Below are 18,915 nucleotides of genomic sequence, written 5' to 3' on the forward strand. Positions count from 1 at the left end.
ATAATAATAATAATAATAATAATAATAATAATAATAATAATAATAATAATAATATAGCCATCACATTATTGTATCTGATATTAAGTGAGAGTTGTCAAAATTAAAATTTCCTGATGACACTGAGGTTTTGGGGATTTTTATAAAAAATTTGCAATAGTTAATATAAGAGTGTGGAAGGGGGTGTGAGGTGAGGCAAGTAGAAGGTGTGTTCATACATCTTTCTAAATTTTACACTTTAATAATACTTACGAAAAAGAAGAGATAAATATGGATGTTCGGTCATGGCCTTTCAACTTTGTCATTGTGACTATTATTATTATTATTCTTAATTATTATTGTTAATTATTATCAGTATTATTATATTCATGGGGAAAGTTAAGTAATTAAGTGTCACACAACGCTTGAGAGGAAGTAAAGAATTTAGATTTGATCTGAGGAAAGTTAGGGCTGGTCCAGTTCCTTGTATCTTGATTATTATAATCAAAAAGAAGCGCTAAACCACAAGGGCTATACCCTTGTGTCTCGAACTCTCCATCTTCATCAAGGAACTCTGCAAGTCGGGCAGATAAGAGGCTGGAGGCACAGAAAATGTCACGTTGTGGGCCACTGCTCAGTGGAAATATTAACAAGAGAATAAGAAACAGCTAATTTAGTATAAGATGAGGAAGTATTAATAACATATTTACGAGAGCATAACAGAGGCTGTTCGGATGGTCAGTTAAAAAAATCCAATTACAAATTCCACTGCCCAAATATGGAAAGAATGAAGAAGTTAGAAGAAGGACTTTGTACAACATGCACAGCAACTTCTTAAAGTGATGTGTCTAATTTAACAACATGTCGGTTCTTTAAACCATTCATCTACAATGATATGTTAAAGTTTGGAAATATTAACATCAGATGACAAGTCATTTAGAGAATACAATAAGAAGGTAATACTAGTATTCTAGCAGGAGAAATAATGTATATGGTGACATTATGAAAATAATGTTGTCTATCATTTGCAATATATTTTTTCCTGTGGTGACAGTTCCAAGCAAGAGAGGCATAACAGCAGGAAATGTACAATGATCATTTACTGTTCGCTAAGAACTACAAAACATTTAAACTATTTAGGAACACTTGAAAGTGATTGTAATATACACTCTTGAGAGACTGAGAGAGATACCTGAATGTATACACGTGGAAAATACTTGAAATTTAGTACTGAATGGAGCATGAAGCCAACCTGAGTGGACCAGGACTCTTCAACCTACCACCATCACCTAACATAACCGTTACAAGAACAAATATAGAAGTTTCAAGATGAAATTAGCTCAGTACGTCCTTCAAGTGCTAGATCACCTAGTCTGTGGTGGCCTTGTGAGCCAGTAGTTCTCCAGCAGCAACAACCTGCTTGAACAGGCCCCAGACCGGGTTGCGAGATGAGAAAAGTCACCATCAAAAGCAATGAGGAGGAGAAAATTCAAGGTGGACAACAAGGTTGGAGGAAGGAAGGGGATGTGGTTTTTAGTGGAATGGGCTTGAGAATCTAACACAGGCACATGTACTCACCTAGTTGTGGTTGTAGGGGTCGATTCACAGCTCTTGGCCCCGCCTCTTCACTGGTCGCTACAGGGTCACTCTTTCTGCTCCACTATATCACTTCCCAGACTATTCCACTTCCTGGCAACTCTGTGACTGAAGAAATACTTCCTAACATCACTGTGATTCATCTTAGTCTTCAACTTCCAACTGCGACCTCTTGTTGCTGTTTCCCATCTTTGGAACATCCTGTCTCTGTCCACCTTATCTATTCCTCGGAGCATTTTATATGTCGTTATCATGTCTCCCCTAATCCTCCTGTCCTCCAGTGTTATCAGGCAGATTTCCCTTAACCTTTCTTCGTAGGACATTCCTTTTAGCTCTGGAACTAGCTTCTAATTGCTTTACGTGCTTGACCAGGTGTGGGATCCAAACTGGTGCTGCATACTCCAGTATGGGCCTGACGCGTATGGTGTACAGTGTCGTGAATGATTCCTTACTGAAGTATCGGAACACTGTTCTCAGGTTCGCCAGGCGCCCGTATGCTGCAGCAGTTATCTGGTTGATGTGTGCTTCCGGAGACATGCTCGGTGTTATACTCACCCCAAGATCTTTCTCCTTGAGCGAGGTTTGCAGTCTTCGGCCGCCTAGCCTAAACTCTGTCTGCAGTCTCCTTTGCCCTTTCCCAATCTTCATGAATTTGCATTTGGTTTGCATGTAGTGTCTGTGTGTGTGTGTGTGTGTGTGTGTGTGTGTGTGAGAGAGAGAGAGAGAGAGAGAGAGAATTCACATAATTGTATTTCCAGGGGCTGAGTCACAGTTCCTGGCTCTGCTCATATGCTATACGCTATGTGATTCACTCTTTCTCACTCATTGTCTCTCTCTTGGCTGTGAGAGCTCTTATCATTCCTGTTCTTAAAATTATGTACGGATCCCACCTCTATCACTTCACTGTCTAGGTCATTCCATTTCCTGACCATTGCAAGGCTAAATTAATATTTATTAACTTCCTTATGAATCATTTGTGTTTTTAATATCCAGCTGCGCCCAGGTGTTCGTGAGCACTGCCTCTCAAACACACACATCCAGGTGCTCGTGAGCACTGCCTCTCAAACACACTCATCCAGGTGCTCGTGAGCACTGCCTCTCAAACACACTCATCCAGGTGCTCGTGAGCACTGCCTCTCAAACACACACATCCAGGTGCTCGTGAGCACTGCCTCTCAAACACTCATCCAGTCCAGTCTCATTTCCACTGAGATTTTTTTAAGTCGTATTCACGTCATTTCTGGTCGTATCGTCCTTTAATATCTCGTTTAGCTCCTCTAGTTTCTCCCTGTGCCTCATACCCTTCACCTCTAGGAATAGTTTGGTTTCACATTTTTTGGACTCTTCCATATACTTTACATGCTTCAGTAGGAGCGAGTTCAATACAGGCGCTGCATACTCTAACATGGGCCTGACAATTGCCGTGAATGCCTCCTTGCTGAAGTTTCTAAGCTAGCCTTAAATTTTTCAGCCTTTCATTTACTGCAGTGGTTCTTGGAGTGATGTGTGCTTTAGGCGAAATGCTAGTAACTGTGTTCATTTCAAGGTCCTTCACGTCCAGGGAAGTTTTTCAAGCATTGTTCCCCGAGACTGAACTCTAGAGGTTTTATACCTTTACATTTAATGGGATTGAATTGTAATAGTCACTTGTCAGACCAAATCCTGCAGCTTGTCCAGATCCTGTTTGCATTCACCTCATTACTTTCACATCATCTGTGAGCAGGAACACCTCAAACTCACTTTCCTCCTTCATTTCGTTTACACTCACAAGAAACTGATGCGAGTACTGACGCTTGTAGAATCCCACTCATTACTTTCGTTCATTCTGACACTTCTTCTCACATAATATCTCATCGTTTCATTCTCTTAAGCATTCCTTTATCCACTGTTATACTTTCCCTATTATTCCTGCCTGTTCCTCTATTCTGTTCTCTTGTGGGGTACTTTGTTAGACTCATTCGTGAAGCCTAAATATCATCGATCTCTCCCCGGCTTAACTTTCACTTCCTTTGTTATAGAACTCCAGCAGATGGTTGTAAATGGCACGGTAATATCGACAAACTGTGGAAAAGAACACTCGGAGAGATGCTGTCTGCTTCCCTTGCCTTCGAGGTAACTCGCTGGCTCAACAGTTTCTTCATCTCTCCTCCAGTAGTTTGTATTGTGTCTCATTGGAGCACTCTGACCCTCCGGCATTGTTCCCGTTACCACGGTAAATATCCCCTTAAATTTCGTATTCAGGTTTCCACAGACTTCCTGGTCATTCCTAGTAATCGCTTTTACTTTCTTTTTCAACATTATTATCAAGTCTTTCACAGCTGTTGTCTTTCTGATGTGGTGGTCCATAACGTAGGCTCAGATTTGGCTTTCGATGCTATGTCATGCTCAAATTATCGTTTAACTTTTCGTTTTGTCCACCATCATTCGTTTCTGACTTTACTGCTTGCTTTTCTGTTTTTTGGTATTCTTTATTTTCTATATTTCTTCCATGTTCCTGTGCTTTAAGCTTCTGCCTCCCGACACCTCTGGATGAATTATGGACTCACTCTATCTTGTCTGTGCTTCTCCTGCTTCCATGAATGAATTTCTCCTCTGGCTCCAGTGCTTTCCAGGTATATACTCCTTTATTTTATTCACTGTTTTTCCGTCTAGCTCTCTTTGCCACTGCAATCTGCGTACGAATTACATCCTGCCTTCATAGTCACCTCCGCAGAAGTCATTTTGTCCCTCCCTTCATCATTCCCATGCTCATCTTTATGTTCACTTCTACAAGGTGTTTAAAGTTCAACAATACATAGTCACCAACACCAAGGCGCTTCTTATAATCAATGCTCTCTACGTTTGAGTCACTTTGGGTAAACACAAGTTACATCCTCACTGGTACGTAGCTTCTTCTCTAACTAGCTATGTTTTTTGACATGCTGACTCATGAAGTTTTCCGTTCAACATCCAACAACTTAGTTCACCATTTTTGTGTTTCCCTGCGTGGTTCGAGATTTTCCCAGTCTGTTTCCTAATGATTTAAATATCCAATGATCAGTAATTTTCATTACCTGTGTAGGCTCTTCTAACTACTTGTGTTATTATGTCCACCGTCGCCCTGTTGTCCTAATCATATAGTTGCTTTGTTTTACTTCTTTGTGGGGAGTTGTACTTCACTGTTATTATCACTAGGCCTCTTATTATGAAGAGTCAGTGGACTCTTCCCCATATTCCACTCATATCCTCAAAAATTTACTGGGTCCTGATCAGCACCTCATGTATTTCCTCTGTCCTTTCTCATTATCTGATATCTTTCTGAGAAGACTCCATCTGTTATCACCAGAATGAACAATGTATCTACCACATCTGCTAGAAGACTCTTCAAATCGCTTGTTCTCTCTAGGCTGGAAAATTACTGTATGCTAAAGGTGCTTTCAAGGCAGGTGAAATTGCTGACCTGGAGAATGGTAGAATTTGAAGTAATCAGTTTCGCAGTTGCATTTTTCTCAACATTGATGTACTGAACATATCGACTACAGGCTGAGGGACTGATTACCTTAAATTCCTCCGCCAACATTACTCTGCATTGGACTGAAGAAGCCACTGTGTACCTTCTACGAGTGTGATTTATGAACACTGGTTATAAGGCAAGTGAAGAAGACAGGTGTTCAAAGAAATTGGTTCTCGTGTTCAAAATATGAATGTGATTAATGAGTTGGTCTCCTGTTATATGTAAAATAAAATTTAAAATTTTGTAGGAATTATAAAAAGAAAAAGCTATTTGTTTGTCCCAGTGCCACAGTGCCACAGTGCTGCAGTGCCACAGTGCTGCAGTGCCACAGTGCAGCGGTGCTGCAGTGACACAGTGCCACAGTGCTGCAGTGCCACAGTGCAGCGGTGCTGCAGTGCCACAGTGCTGCAGTGCCACAGTGCTGCAGTGCCACAGTGCAGCGGTGCTGTAGTGCCACAGTGCCACAGTGCTGCAGTGCCACAGTGCAGCGGTGCTGCAGTGCCACCGTGCAGCGGTGCTGCAGTGCCATAGTGCAGCGGTGCTGCAGTGCCACAGTGCAGCGGTGCTGCAGTGCCACAGTGCAGCGGTGCTGCAGTGCCACAGTGCAGCGGTGCTGCAGTGCCACAGTGCAGCGGTGCTGCAGGGCCACAGTGCTGCGGTGCCGCAGTGCAGCAGTGCTGCAGTGCCACAGTGCTGCGGTGCTGCGGTGCTGCAGTGCTGCGGTGCTGCAGTGCTGCAGTGCTCTGGCGCCACAGTGCTGCAGTGCCACAGTGCTGCAGTGCATTAGTCCTGCAGTACTGTGGTACCACAGTGCTGCAGTGCCATAGTGCTGCCGTGCTGCCGTGCTGCAGTGCCACAGTACCACAGTGCCACAATGCAGCAGTGCCATACTGCTCCGGTAATGCAGTGCTGCAGTGCCACAGTGCTGCGGTGCTACAGTGCCACAGTGCAGCATTGCCATACTGCTGCGGTGTTGCAATGCTGCAGTACCACAATGCTGCGGTGCTGCAGTGCCTCAGTGCTGCAGTGCCACAGTGCTGCAGTGCCGCAGTGCTGCAGTGCCGTAGTGGTTCAGTGCCGTAGTACTGCAGTGCCGCAGTGGTTCAGTGCTGCAGTGCCATAGTACAGACTATTGAAATAGCTCTGAGATCGGCATAAGTTGTTAATACAAATGAATATTAATAATAAAACTTCATAACTAAGAATATTAATAATAAAACTTCATAACTAAGAATATTAATAATAAAACTTCATAACTAAGAATATTAATATTAAAACTTCATAACTAAGAATATTAATATTAAAACTTCATAACTAAGAATATTAATATTAAAACTTCATAACTAAGAATATTAATAATAAAACTTCATAACTAAGAATATTAATATTAAAACTTCATAACTAAGAATATTAATATTAAAACTTCATAACTAAGAATATTAATATTAAAACTTCATAACTAAGAATATTAATAATAAAACTTCATAACTAAGAATATTAATAATAAAACTTCATAACTAAGAATATTAATAATAAAACTTCATAACTAAGAATATTAATAATAAAACTTCATAACTAAGAATATTAATAATAAAACTTCATAACTAAGAATATTAATATTAAAACTTCATAACTAAGAATATTAATATTAAAACTTCATAACTAAGAATATTAATAATAAAACTTCATAACTAAGAATATTAATAATAAAACTTCATAACTAAGAATATTAATATTAAAACTTCATAACTAAGAATATTAATATTAAAACTTCATAACTAAGAATATTAATAATAAAACTTCATAACTAAGAATATTAATAATAAAACTTCATAACTAAGAATATTAATAATAAAACTTCATAACTAAGAATATTAATAATAAAACTTCATAACTAAGAATATTAATATTAAAACTTCATAACTAAGAATATTAATATTAAAACTTCATAACTAAGAATATTAATATTAAAACTTCATAACTAAGAATATTAATAATAAAACTTCATAACTAAGAATATTAATATTAAAACTTCATAACTAAGAATATTAATATTAAAACTTCATAACTAAGAATATTAATATTAAAACTTCATAACTAAGAATATTAATATTAAAACTTCATAACTAAGAATATTAATATTAAAACTTCATAACTAACAATATTAATATTAAAACTTCATAACTAAGAATATTAATATTAAAACTTCATAACTAAGAATATTAATAATAAAGCTTCATAAGTAAGAATATTAAAAATAAAACTTCATAACTAAGAATATTAATATTAAAACTTCATAACTAAGAATATTAATATTAAAACTTCATAACTAAGAATATTAATAATAAAACTTCATAACTAAGAATATTAATAATAAAACTTCATAACTAAGAATATTAATAATAAAACTTCATAACTAAGAATATTAATAATAAAACTTCATAACTAAGAATATTAATATTAAAACTTCATAACTAAGAATATTAATATTAAAACTTCATAACTAAGAATATTAATATTAAAACTTCATAACTAAGAATATTAATATTAAAACTTCATAACTAAGAATATTAATATTAAAACTTCATAACTAAGAATATTAATATTAAAACTTCATAACTAACAATATTAATATTAAAACTTCATAACTGAGAATATTAATATTAAAACTTCATAACTAAGAATATTAATATTAAAACTTCATAACTAAGAATATTAATATTAAAACTTCATAACTAAGAATATTAATATTAAAACTTCATAACTAAGAATATTAATATTAAAACTTCATAACTAAGAATATTAATATTAAAACTTCATAACTAAGAATATTAATATTAAAACTTCATAACTAAGAATATTAATAATAAAACTTCATAACTAAGAATATTAATATTAAAACTTCATAACTAAGAATATTAATATTAAAACTTCATAACTAAGAATATTAATATTAAAACTTCATTACTAAGAATATGATCAGTTAAGATCAAATTTAATTATGTAAGAAAAAAATACTATTTGGATTTTTTTAGTTATTGGAATAAATAATAAGAGCGGACTCGAACTTACTAAATTTAATATTATCCTGGCACTAATATTATCCTGGCACTAATATTATCCAGGCATTAATATTATCCAGGCATTAATATTATCCTGGCACTAATATTATCCTGGCACTAATATTATCCTGGCACTAATATTATCCTGGCACTAATATTATCCTGGCACTAATATTATCCTGGCACTAATATTATCCTGGCACTAATATTATCCTGGCACTAATATTATCCTGGCACTAATATTATCCTGGCACTAATATTATCCTGGCACTAATATTATCCTGGCACTAATATTATCCTGGCACTAATATTATCCAGGCACTAATATTATCCTGGCACTAATATTATCCAGGCATTAATATTATCCAGGCATTAATATTATCCTGGCACTAATATTATCCAGGCATTAATATTATCCTGGCACTAATATTATCCAGGCATTAATATTATTCTGGTACTAATATTATCCTGGCACTAATATTATCCTGGCACTAATATTATCCTGGCACTAATATTATCCTGGCACTAATATTATCCAGGCACTAATATTATCCTGGCACTAATATTATTCAGGCATTAATATTATCCTGGCACTAATATTATCCTGGCACTAATATTATCCAGGCATTAATATTATCCTGGCACTAATATTATCCTGGCACTAATATTATCCAGGCATTAATATTATCCAGGCATTAATATTATCCTGGCACTAATATTATCCAGGCATTAATATTATCCTGGCACTAATATTATCCAGGCATTAATATTATTCTGGCACTAATATTATCCTGGCACTAATATTATCCTGGCACTAATATTATCCTGGCACTAATATTATCCTGGCACTAATATTATCCAGGCACTAATATTATCCTGGCACTAATATTATTCAGGCATTAATATTATCCTGGCACTAATATTATCCTGGCACTAATATTATCCAAGCATTAATATTATCCTGGCACTAATATTATCCTGGCACTAATATTATCCTGGCACTAATATTATCCTGGCACTAATATTATCCAGGCACTAATATTATCCTGGCACTAATATTATCCAGGCATTAATATTATCCTGGCACTAATATTATCCTGGCACTAATATTATCCAGGCATTAATATTATCCTGGCACTAATATTATCCTGGCACTAATATTATCCAGGCATTAATATTATCCTGGCACTAATATTATCCTGGCACTAATATTATCCTGGCACTAATATTATCCTGGCACTAATATTATCCAGGCATTAATATTATCCTGGCACTAATATTATCCTGGCACTAATATTATCCTGGCACTAATATTATCCTGGCACTAATATTATATTGGCACTAATATTATCCTGGCACTAATATTATAATGGCACTAATATTATCCTGGCACTAATATTATCCTGGCACTAATATTATCCTGGCACTAATATTATAATTGCACTAATATTATCCTGGCACTAATATTATCCTGGCACTAATATTATCCTGGCACTAAGAAGCATCAGCCTTTAAATACTGAAGCCGTTCGGAAGAGGTTCACTTAAAATTATTTAAGGTGATTTAACGGGAGTAAAAAAAAAATATTCTATTTCACACAAATTGATCAGATCTTCACGTAAACATTTAAATTTCACTTTATCTCCTCAGTGGATTTTGGAAGTTATCCGAACCACTGAAGGATGTTGGACATAAGTTCAACAACGGTGGTCATAGGTAACGTCAGCTTGCTAAATGTTCCAACATTTTGGACTCGTTACCTTACACAAGTGTTACACAAGTGGTGAAAATCATAAGATGAAAAAAAAAAATCGAAAACTGATGGGATGAAAAAAATATAAAAAAGATACCCGGCAACCTCTTAAAAGTATTCTTTAGAGAATATCCCCTCACCCCCCCCCCAAAAAAATAATAATAATGAAAACAATATTTATCATAATAATGATAGTTACTAGGGCAATTATATTTTAATAATTTTTAATTACACAAGACAAGGTGTGGAGGAATAACAGTGGAGTTGTTGCAGGTGATCACCTACGACAGTGAACGTGGAGGTGTGAGTGTAGTGACTGAGAAAGGTTCCAGGACCATCACCAACCTGCTTGTAAGAAGCGCTTCTCTCATGGACTCTGGCACTTACTCCTGTAACCCCAGCAGCGCCCCAGTCGCTAAGGTTCTCGTTCATATACTGAATGGTAAGTAGTTTATCTTACATGAGTTCCCTGTCTAAGTCTACTCATCAGCCTGATGATTTAACCCCACTTGGTCATGTTTGTACTACATCCACCCATGTTTGTACTACATCCACTCATGTTTGTACTACATCCACTCATGTTTGTACTACATCCACTCATGTTTGTACTACATCCACCCATGTTTGTACTACATCCACCCATGTTTGTACTACATCCACTCATGTTTGTACTACATCCACTCATGTTTGTACTACATCCACCCATGTTTGTACTACATCCACCCATGTTTGTACTACATCCACTCATGTTTGTACTACATCCACCCATGTTTGTACTACATCCACCCATGTTTGTACTACATCCACTCATGTTTGTACTACATCCACCCATGTTTGTACTACATCCACCCATGTTTGTACTACAACCACCCATGTTTGTACTACATCCACCCATGTTTGTACTACATCCACCCATGTTTGTACTACATCCACTCATGTTTGTACTACATCCACCCATGTTTGTACTACATCCACCCATGTTTGTACTACATCCACTCATGTTTGTACTACATCCACTCATGTTTGTACTACATCCACCCATGTTTGTACTACATCCACCCATGTTTGTACTACATCCACTCATGTTTGTACTACATCCACCCATGTTTGTACTACATCCACATATGTTTGTACTACATCCACCCATGTTTGTACTACATCCACTCATGTTTGTACTACAACCACCCATGTTTGTACCAGTGCTATCCATGTTTGTACTACATTCACCCATATTGTACCACATCCACCCATGTTGTACTACATTCACCCATATTGTACCACATCCACCCATGTTGTACCTCAGCCACCCATGTTTGTACCATGGTCACACAAGTTAATATTATGCACATTTTCTAAGTTCCTCATAAACATTCTTAAATTTTTAGCGTGAAAGAAGTTCAGATCTGTTGTTAATCTGAGAGTTTGTTAGCGTGAAGTGCGCGAGAATGACTGGAATTAACTACCAATGAATTCCATATCATCTTCTGTTTCCCTTTCTGAACAATGTGTTCATCTCCTTTTTATTCTACTATATTTTTTTACATTGTGTTTTTTTTTATTTCTTCTCTTATTCTTGAGTTTGTCTTCATTACTTCGTCGGATAATCCATTAGGTAATTTTTTACTCTTTCTTGTGGTTCGTGTGGGAATGATGCGTCAAGCATCTCTGAACAAAGTACACCATCACTGGTGTCTTCTTAAGTAAGTATCGTTACTCAGTGTCTTCCTCACTAACATTATCTTACCTGTTTCCCTTCAACCTTGAACAATTTTACCCGAATGTCAGTATTTATTAATCTGTTCTCTTCATGAGATCTTCAGGGTTTTTATTACTTTTCTCACTCAGTTATATGAGCATTTCTGAACGTCCAATGTTGACACTGATTGTTTTGTGGGAGGGACCATACTAATTTATGAGTAATTTACTTATTTAGAAGGGTGACTTCTGAGAGAAAAAAATAGAATGATGTTGCTTAATTTGTTTGAAACTATAAACTGACTATGCTTGATGCTATAGTCTGGTAGGCAATATAAACACAAATGCAGTATAATGTGATCCTTTATTGACTACGTTTCGCCCACACAGTGGGCTTTTTCAAGTCACAAACAGAACTACCTGGGGTGGAAGGAACGCGAGTATTTATAGTCCGGCTGAGGTCAGGTGAAGAATGCTGCATCTGATGATGTACCGAGTGGGGTTATAGAGTCTAAAAACTTGGGTAGCTTGGAAAGGAGATTGGATAAGTTTGTGAGCAGACCTTCTACAGTGTTCTTATGTGGGATAGCGATGAAGAAGTTTCTTGGCAAGTGGTTCAGCTATGTTATAGAAGCCACTATTCTGGTTGAAGTTGTCGGATATAGAAATAAGTGATGATTCCAGGATTCTTCGGTATTGAGTGTTGTCTTCTGTGGCGATAAGTCTTGAGTTTCTGTAGTTTATCAAGTGGTTGTGTTAATTACGGTGTTGTACGCAGGCATTCCTTGTGTCGTCAGACCTGCTTGCGTATTGGTGTTCTGAAATACGTGTTTGGAGGTCCCTTGATGTTTCGCCCACGTATAACTTGTTGCAGTCATTACAAGGGATTATGTATACCCCTGCAGAGGATGGATGCTTGTCCTGCCTACTACTGGTGATGTCCTTGATGGTCGTGGTTGTGGAGGTAGATACTTGGAATGATGTTTTGGCAAAGATGTTGGAAACATGTTTGGCAATGGAGTTGGTGGGAAGGACTATGTATCTCTTCTCGGCAGTGTCTTCTCTGGGTGTGTTGAAGATGTTTAATGCTCGCCGTCTGCAGTCTCTGATGAAGTGACGAGGATAGTGGAGTTTAGAAAATATTTGTTCAATTATAGTGCATTCTTCCTCAAGGAACTCGTTGCTGCAGATTCTGAGTGCACGCAGGAAGAAGCCTATAATTACACCACGTTTGGTTTTGGTGTCGTGGTGAGAGTAGAAGTGGAGAAGATCGTTTTGGTTGGTGGGTTTTCGATAGACTTTAAAACGAAGTTCGTGGTCAGCTTTGCAGAGCAGGACATCAAGGAAAGGAAGAGTGTTGTCGACTTCTTCTTCAAGTGTGAATTGGATTGAAGGCTCGACCTGGTTGAGCTTGTCTTGGAGAGCTTGAACGTTGAAGCGTTTAGGAGTTATGAGGAGAATGTCGTCAACATAACGGAGCCAGGTGACAGACGAAGGAATAATGGTGGAGAAACGTTCGGCTTCTAGATGTTCCATGTATAGGTTCGCCAGGACTGCACTGAGTGGCGAACCCATGGGTAGTCCAAAAGTCTGCTGAAAGAGGTGATTTTCGAAAGAGAAACACGTAAAGCCAACACATAGTTCAACAAGGTCGATGAAATCGCTGGCTGGAATGGGAAGATCAAGTGAATCGTCAATTAGTCTGGTAACAATAACACGTCTAGATTATCTGTGTGTTTATTACCCTTGATTCTTCTTGATCCTTTGACACGATGACTCAATATGCTTCTTGATACAGACTCTTGCAGCGATACTTTGTTATAATAATGTCTTACGTTGTTTAAAGTGTAGTTTCCACTCGACGGCTGACTGTCTCTGCCACCGGTCATCTCCCACTGTCTCTGCCACCGGTCATCTCCCACTGTCTCTGCCACCGGTCATCTCCCACTGTCTCTGCCACCGGTCATCTCCCACTGTCTCTGCCACCGGTCATCTCCCACTGTCTCTGCCACCGGTCATCTCCCACTGTCTCTGCCACCGGTCATCTCCCACTGTCTCTGCCACCGGTCATCTCCCACTGTTTCTGCCACCGGTCATCTCCCACTGTCTCTGCCACCGGTCATCTCCCACTGTCTCTGCCACCGGTCATCTCCCACTGTCTCTGCCACCGGTCATCTCCCACTGTCTCTGCCACCGGTCATCTCCCACTGTCTCTGCCACCGGTCATCTCCCACTGTCTCTGCCACCGGTCATCTCCCACTGTCTCTGCCACCGGTCATCTCCCACTGTCTCTGCCACCGGTCATCTCCCACTGTCTCTGCCACCGGTCATCTCCCACTGTCTCTCCCACCGGTCATCTCCCACTGTCTCTGCCACCGGTCATCTCCCACTGTCTCTGCCACCGGTCATCTCCCACTGTCTCTGCCACCGGTCATCTTCCACTGTCTGTGCCACCGGTCATCTCCCACTGTCTGCCACCGGTCACCTCCCACTGTCTCTGCCACCGGTCATCTCCCACTGTGTCTGCCACCGGTCATCTCCCACTATCTCTGACACCGGTCATCTCCCACTGTCTCTGCCACCGGTCATCTCCCACTGTGTCTGCCACCGGTCGTCTCCCACTGTCTCTGCCACCGGTCATCTCCCACTGTCTCTGCCACCGGTCATCTCCCACTGTCTCTGCCACCGGTCATCTCCCACTGTCTCTGCCACCGGTCATCTCCCACTGTCTCTGCCACCGGTCATCTCCCACTGTCTCTGCCACCGGTCATCTCCCACTGTCTCTGCCACCGGTCATCTCCCACTGTCTCTGCCACCGGTCATCTCCCACTGTCTCTGCCACCGGTCATCTCCCACTGTCTCTGCCACCGGTCATCTCCCACTGTCTCTGCCACCGGTCATCTCCCACTGTCTCTGCCACCGGTCATCTTCCACTGTCTCTGCCACCGGTCATCTCCCACTGTCTGCCACCGGTCATCTCCCACTGTCTCTGCCACCGGTCATCTCCCACTGTCTCTGCCACCGGTCATCTCCCACTGTCTCTGCCACCGGTCATCTCCCACTGTGTCTGCCACCGGTCATCTCCAACTGTGTCTGCCACCGGTCATCTCCCACTGTCTCTGTCACCGGTCATCTCCCACTGTGTCTGCCACTGTTCATCTCCCACTGTCTCTGCCACCGGTCATCTCCCACTGTGTCTGCCACCGGTCATCTCCCACTGTCTCTGCCACCGGTCATCTCCCACTGTCTCTGCCACCGGTCATATCCCACTGTGTCTGCCACCGGTCATCTCCCACTGTGTCTGCCACCGGTCATCTCCCACTGTCTCTGCCACCGGTCATCTCCCACTGTCTCTGCCACCGGTCATCTCCCACTGTCTCTGCCACCGGTCATCTCCCACTGTCTCTGCCACCGGTCATCTCCAACTGTGTCTGCCACCGGTCATCTCCCACTGTCTCTGCCACCGGTCATCTCCCACTGTCTCTGCCACCGGTCATCTCCCACTGTCTCTGCCACCGGTCATCTCCCACTGTCTCTGCCACCGGTCATCTTCCACTGTCTCTGCCACCGGTCATCTCCCACTGTCTACCACCGGTCATCTCCCACTGTCTCTGCCACCGGTCATCTCCCACTGTGTCTGCCACCGGTCATCTCCCACTGTCTCTGCCACCGGTCATCTCCCACTGTGTCTGCCACCGGTCATCTCCCACTGTGTCTGCCACCGGTCATCTCCCACTGTCTCTGCCACCGGTCATCTCCCACTGTGTCTGCCACTGGTCATCTCCCACTGTCTCTGCCACCGGTCATCTCCCACAGTGTCTGCCACCGGACATCTCCCACTGTCTCTGCCACCGGTCATCTCCCACTGTCTCTGCCACCGGTCATATCCCACTGTGTCTGCCACCGGTCATCTCCCACTGTGTCTGCCACCGGTTATCTCCCACTGTCTCTGCCACCGGTCATCTCCCACTGTCTCTGCCACCGGTCATCTCCCACTGTCTCTGCTACCAGTCATCTCCCACTGTCTCTGCCACCGGTCATCTCCCACTGTGTCTGCCACCGGTCATCTCCCACTGTCTCTGCCACCGGTCATCTCCCACTGTCTCTGCCACCGGTCATCTCCCACTGTGTCTGCCACCGGTCATCTCCCACTGTCTCTGCCACCGGTCATCTCCCACTGTCTCTGCCACCGGTCATCTCCCACTGTGTCTGCCACCGGTCATCTCCCACTGTCTTTGCCACCGGTCATCTCCCACTGTGTCTGCCACCGGTCATCTCCCACTGTGTCTGCCACCGGTCATCTCCCACTGTCTCTGCCACCGGTCATCTCCCACTGTCTCTGCCACCGGTCATCTCCCACTGTCTCTCCCACCGGTCATCTCCCATTGTCTCTGCCACCAGTCATCTCCCACTGTCTCTCCCACCGGTCATCTCCCACTGTGTCTGCCACCGGTCATCTCCCACTGTCTCTGCAACCGGTCATCTCCCACTGTCTCTGCCACCGGTCATCTCCCACTGTGTCTGCCACCGGTCATCTCCCACTGTCTGCCACCGGTCATCTCCCACTGTCTGCCACCGGTCATCTCCCACTGTCTGCCACCGGTCATCTCCCACTGTCTGCCACCGGTCATCTCCCACTGTCTGCCACCGGTCATCTCCCACTGTCTGCCACCGGTCATCTCCCACTGTCTGCCACCGGTCATCTCCCACTGATGCACGATGACCCAAAAAGAGCAAAGGAATGCTTTTCTTCATTTTACATCTAGTAATTTATTCAGGAGAAGGGGTTATCAGTTTCTTGCTCCCAGCAATTTATTCGTTTCATGCCATACGCTTGGCTTACGGAGGAAGGATTCTTTTCCACTTCTCTGTGGACAGAAATGGAATAAATAAGAACTAGAAATATTAAGAAAACTCAGTTGGGTGTGTATACATATACATGTCGACGCATGTGGAGCGTGACATATTAAGTGTAAGTAGAAGTAGCAAGATATACATACACAAATAACCCGTACATAAAAGAGAGAAGCTTACGACGACGTTTCGGTCAGACTTGGACCATTGACAAAGTCACACTAACCAGAGGTGGAGCAGGACGGCTATATATAGGCAGGAAGAGGTGGTGGTAGTAGTAGTAGTAGTAGTAGTAGTAGTACAAGAATGGTATATAATACCGACAAGATGAAATTAAGACATGCGCAACACCCGGGCATCCCTATCGTAGACGTTTCGCCATCCAGCCAGCCACTGGATGGCGAAACGTCCACAACGACAACCAGACGCCGCACATGTGTCTTAATTTTATCAGTAGTTGTAGTAGTAGTAGTAGAAGAGGTAGTAGTAGTGGTAGTGGTAGAAGTAGTGTATCGTTCCAGTCACGGTATTGTGCCTCTTTTTGTTATTTAAGATATACATGTTATCTTATATGTTTATGAGACGGGAAAAAGTCCCAATCACCTTTCAATTGCCTTCTAATATAGCGTAATAATAGCTACAAGGTCAGTTGCTTTCAAACTTACCTAACAATCCTCTAAGTTTCCAGAAGGGGAAAAACTAGAAAGACCTATTTTGTGGTAGCAGGAAGTGCTAGTTGTCGTAGCACTCCAACGGTACATTAATGACTCTGACCTGCGTATGAACACCGGTCTCATTCTCATTAGTTACATCAACTGTTAATACTTATTCATATTTCTCATGTAGTAATGATAGGATTTAAAGGTTCCTTCAAGTAATGCAGTGTACAGTCTTATTTCATGCAAATCATCAGGTTTATTAGCACAAATATCCAGGATCCTCTGTACAGAGTCGTGATCATGCGCCTCTGTTAGGCTGTTAGTGTTGCCATTATTGCTTTGACCCAATCCTCTATGGATTTAATTTCCACAGTTTCAGCTTCGTCACCTGCCAAGTTATACTACAAATTATGTTCTCTTAAACTTATAATTATCCTAAGAAATATGTTTCAGTCCAGGAGTACCTGGTTCTGATTATATCTGATACTATCTAATATTATACTGGTGTGACGTGAAACTTGATGACCATACACCAGTAAATCACTTGGTTACATGAACCTATTTGGTTATATAATAACTCTTCAAGCAATAATCAAAATAATAATATATACATTACTTAATAAATGATACAGGTATATTACCAAAAACTTTTATTAACAAAGAATAATCTGATTAATATTTGAAACTCTCCAGTATCAAGTCTTGATTCATGAGAAGCGTCAAAACCACATTAACTAACGTAGCATTCACAAAATTTATTGTCGATGGACAATTTGAGTCGCTCAGTGATCATAATATAGGAACAAGAGTGTTACAGATCATCAATATTTTGTTTGAGTGCTGGTCCATAATAATACACTAGCATTATTATTTCTATGAGTACAAATACAAGATACACAGGTCTAGCTGACGTCAGTGACATACTGGTCTAGCTGACGTCAGTGACATATTGGTCTAGCTGACGTCAGTGACATATTGGTCTAGCTGACGTCAGTGACATATTGGTCTAGCTGACGTCAGTGACATACTGGTCTAGCTGACGTCAGTGACATACTGGTCTAGCTGACGTCAGTGACATACTGGTCTAGCTGACGTCAGTGACATACTGGTCTAGCTGACGTCAGTGACATACTGCTACACAGAAAGTCCCTTGTTATCTACCTGGAGTCTATCTGGAGGGTATTCGGGGATCAACGCCCCCGAGGCCCGGTCCACAACCAAACCTCCCGGTGGATCAGGGCCTGATCAACTAACGAATCTGTTACTACTGGCCGCACGCAGTCCAACGTACGAACCACAGCCCGGCTGATCCGGCACCGAAATGCAGAGCATTTTGGGCAAATTAGAATAATTTTGTCCCAGGATGCCACCCACACCAGTCGACTAGCATCCAGGTACCTATTTTACTGATGAGTGAACAGGAACAGCAGGTGTCTTATGGAAACACATAACTTTTCAAGCCGTACCGGGGGATAGATCCCCGGACCTGAGTGTGTGAGCTGAGTATATCGAGCTACGGGACGCGGTACTCGCCTATAATACCTCAGTGTACTTACCATAATATTATTGAGCTAATCTTTAACTAGGATATAATAACCAGTGTGAGTAATCCAAGAAAATAATTATTTTTTTTTTTGAATTATCAAAGCAGAAAGATTATTGATATTTGTTTCCCAGAATTTATTTTCCTAAATTAGCAATCAGTTAGTGGTTGAATTGTTTCTCTTCAGTCTACTGTTAGTAATTGCTAGCAATAAATTCTGGAAATTACTCAAATAATTACATAATTTCTGGATTGTTGGTAGTGCACTCAACTCACACACTGGG

The 18,915-nt window shown here is 41.1% G+C and overlaps 1 protein-coding gene across 1 annotated transcript in view; it reads left to right on the plus strand.

The window, feature by feature from the left end:
* The window catches only part of LOC128693666 (zwei Ig domain protein zig-8-like), a 111,833-nt gene that overhangs the window by 61,561 nt on the left and 31,357 nt on the right, over positions 1–18,915 (plus strand). The window contains exon 5 of the mRNA XM_070080572.1: positions 10,154–10,322. Within this exon, the coding sequence (XP_069936673.1) occupies positions 10,154–10,322 (169 nt within the window). The remainder of the gene's footprint in view (positions 1–10,153; positions 10,323–18,915) is intronic.

The sequence above is a fragment of the Cherax quadricarinatus genome, unplaced genomic scaffold, assembly GCF_038502225.1.
Source record: "Cherax quadricarinatus isolate ZL_2023a unplaced genomic scaffold, ASM3850222v1 Contig614, whole genome shotgun sequence".
Lineage (NCBI taxonomy): Eukaryota > Metazoa > Arthropoda > Malacostraca > Decapoda > Parastacidae > Cherax > Cherax quadricarinatus.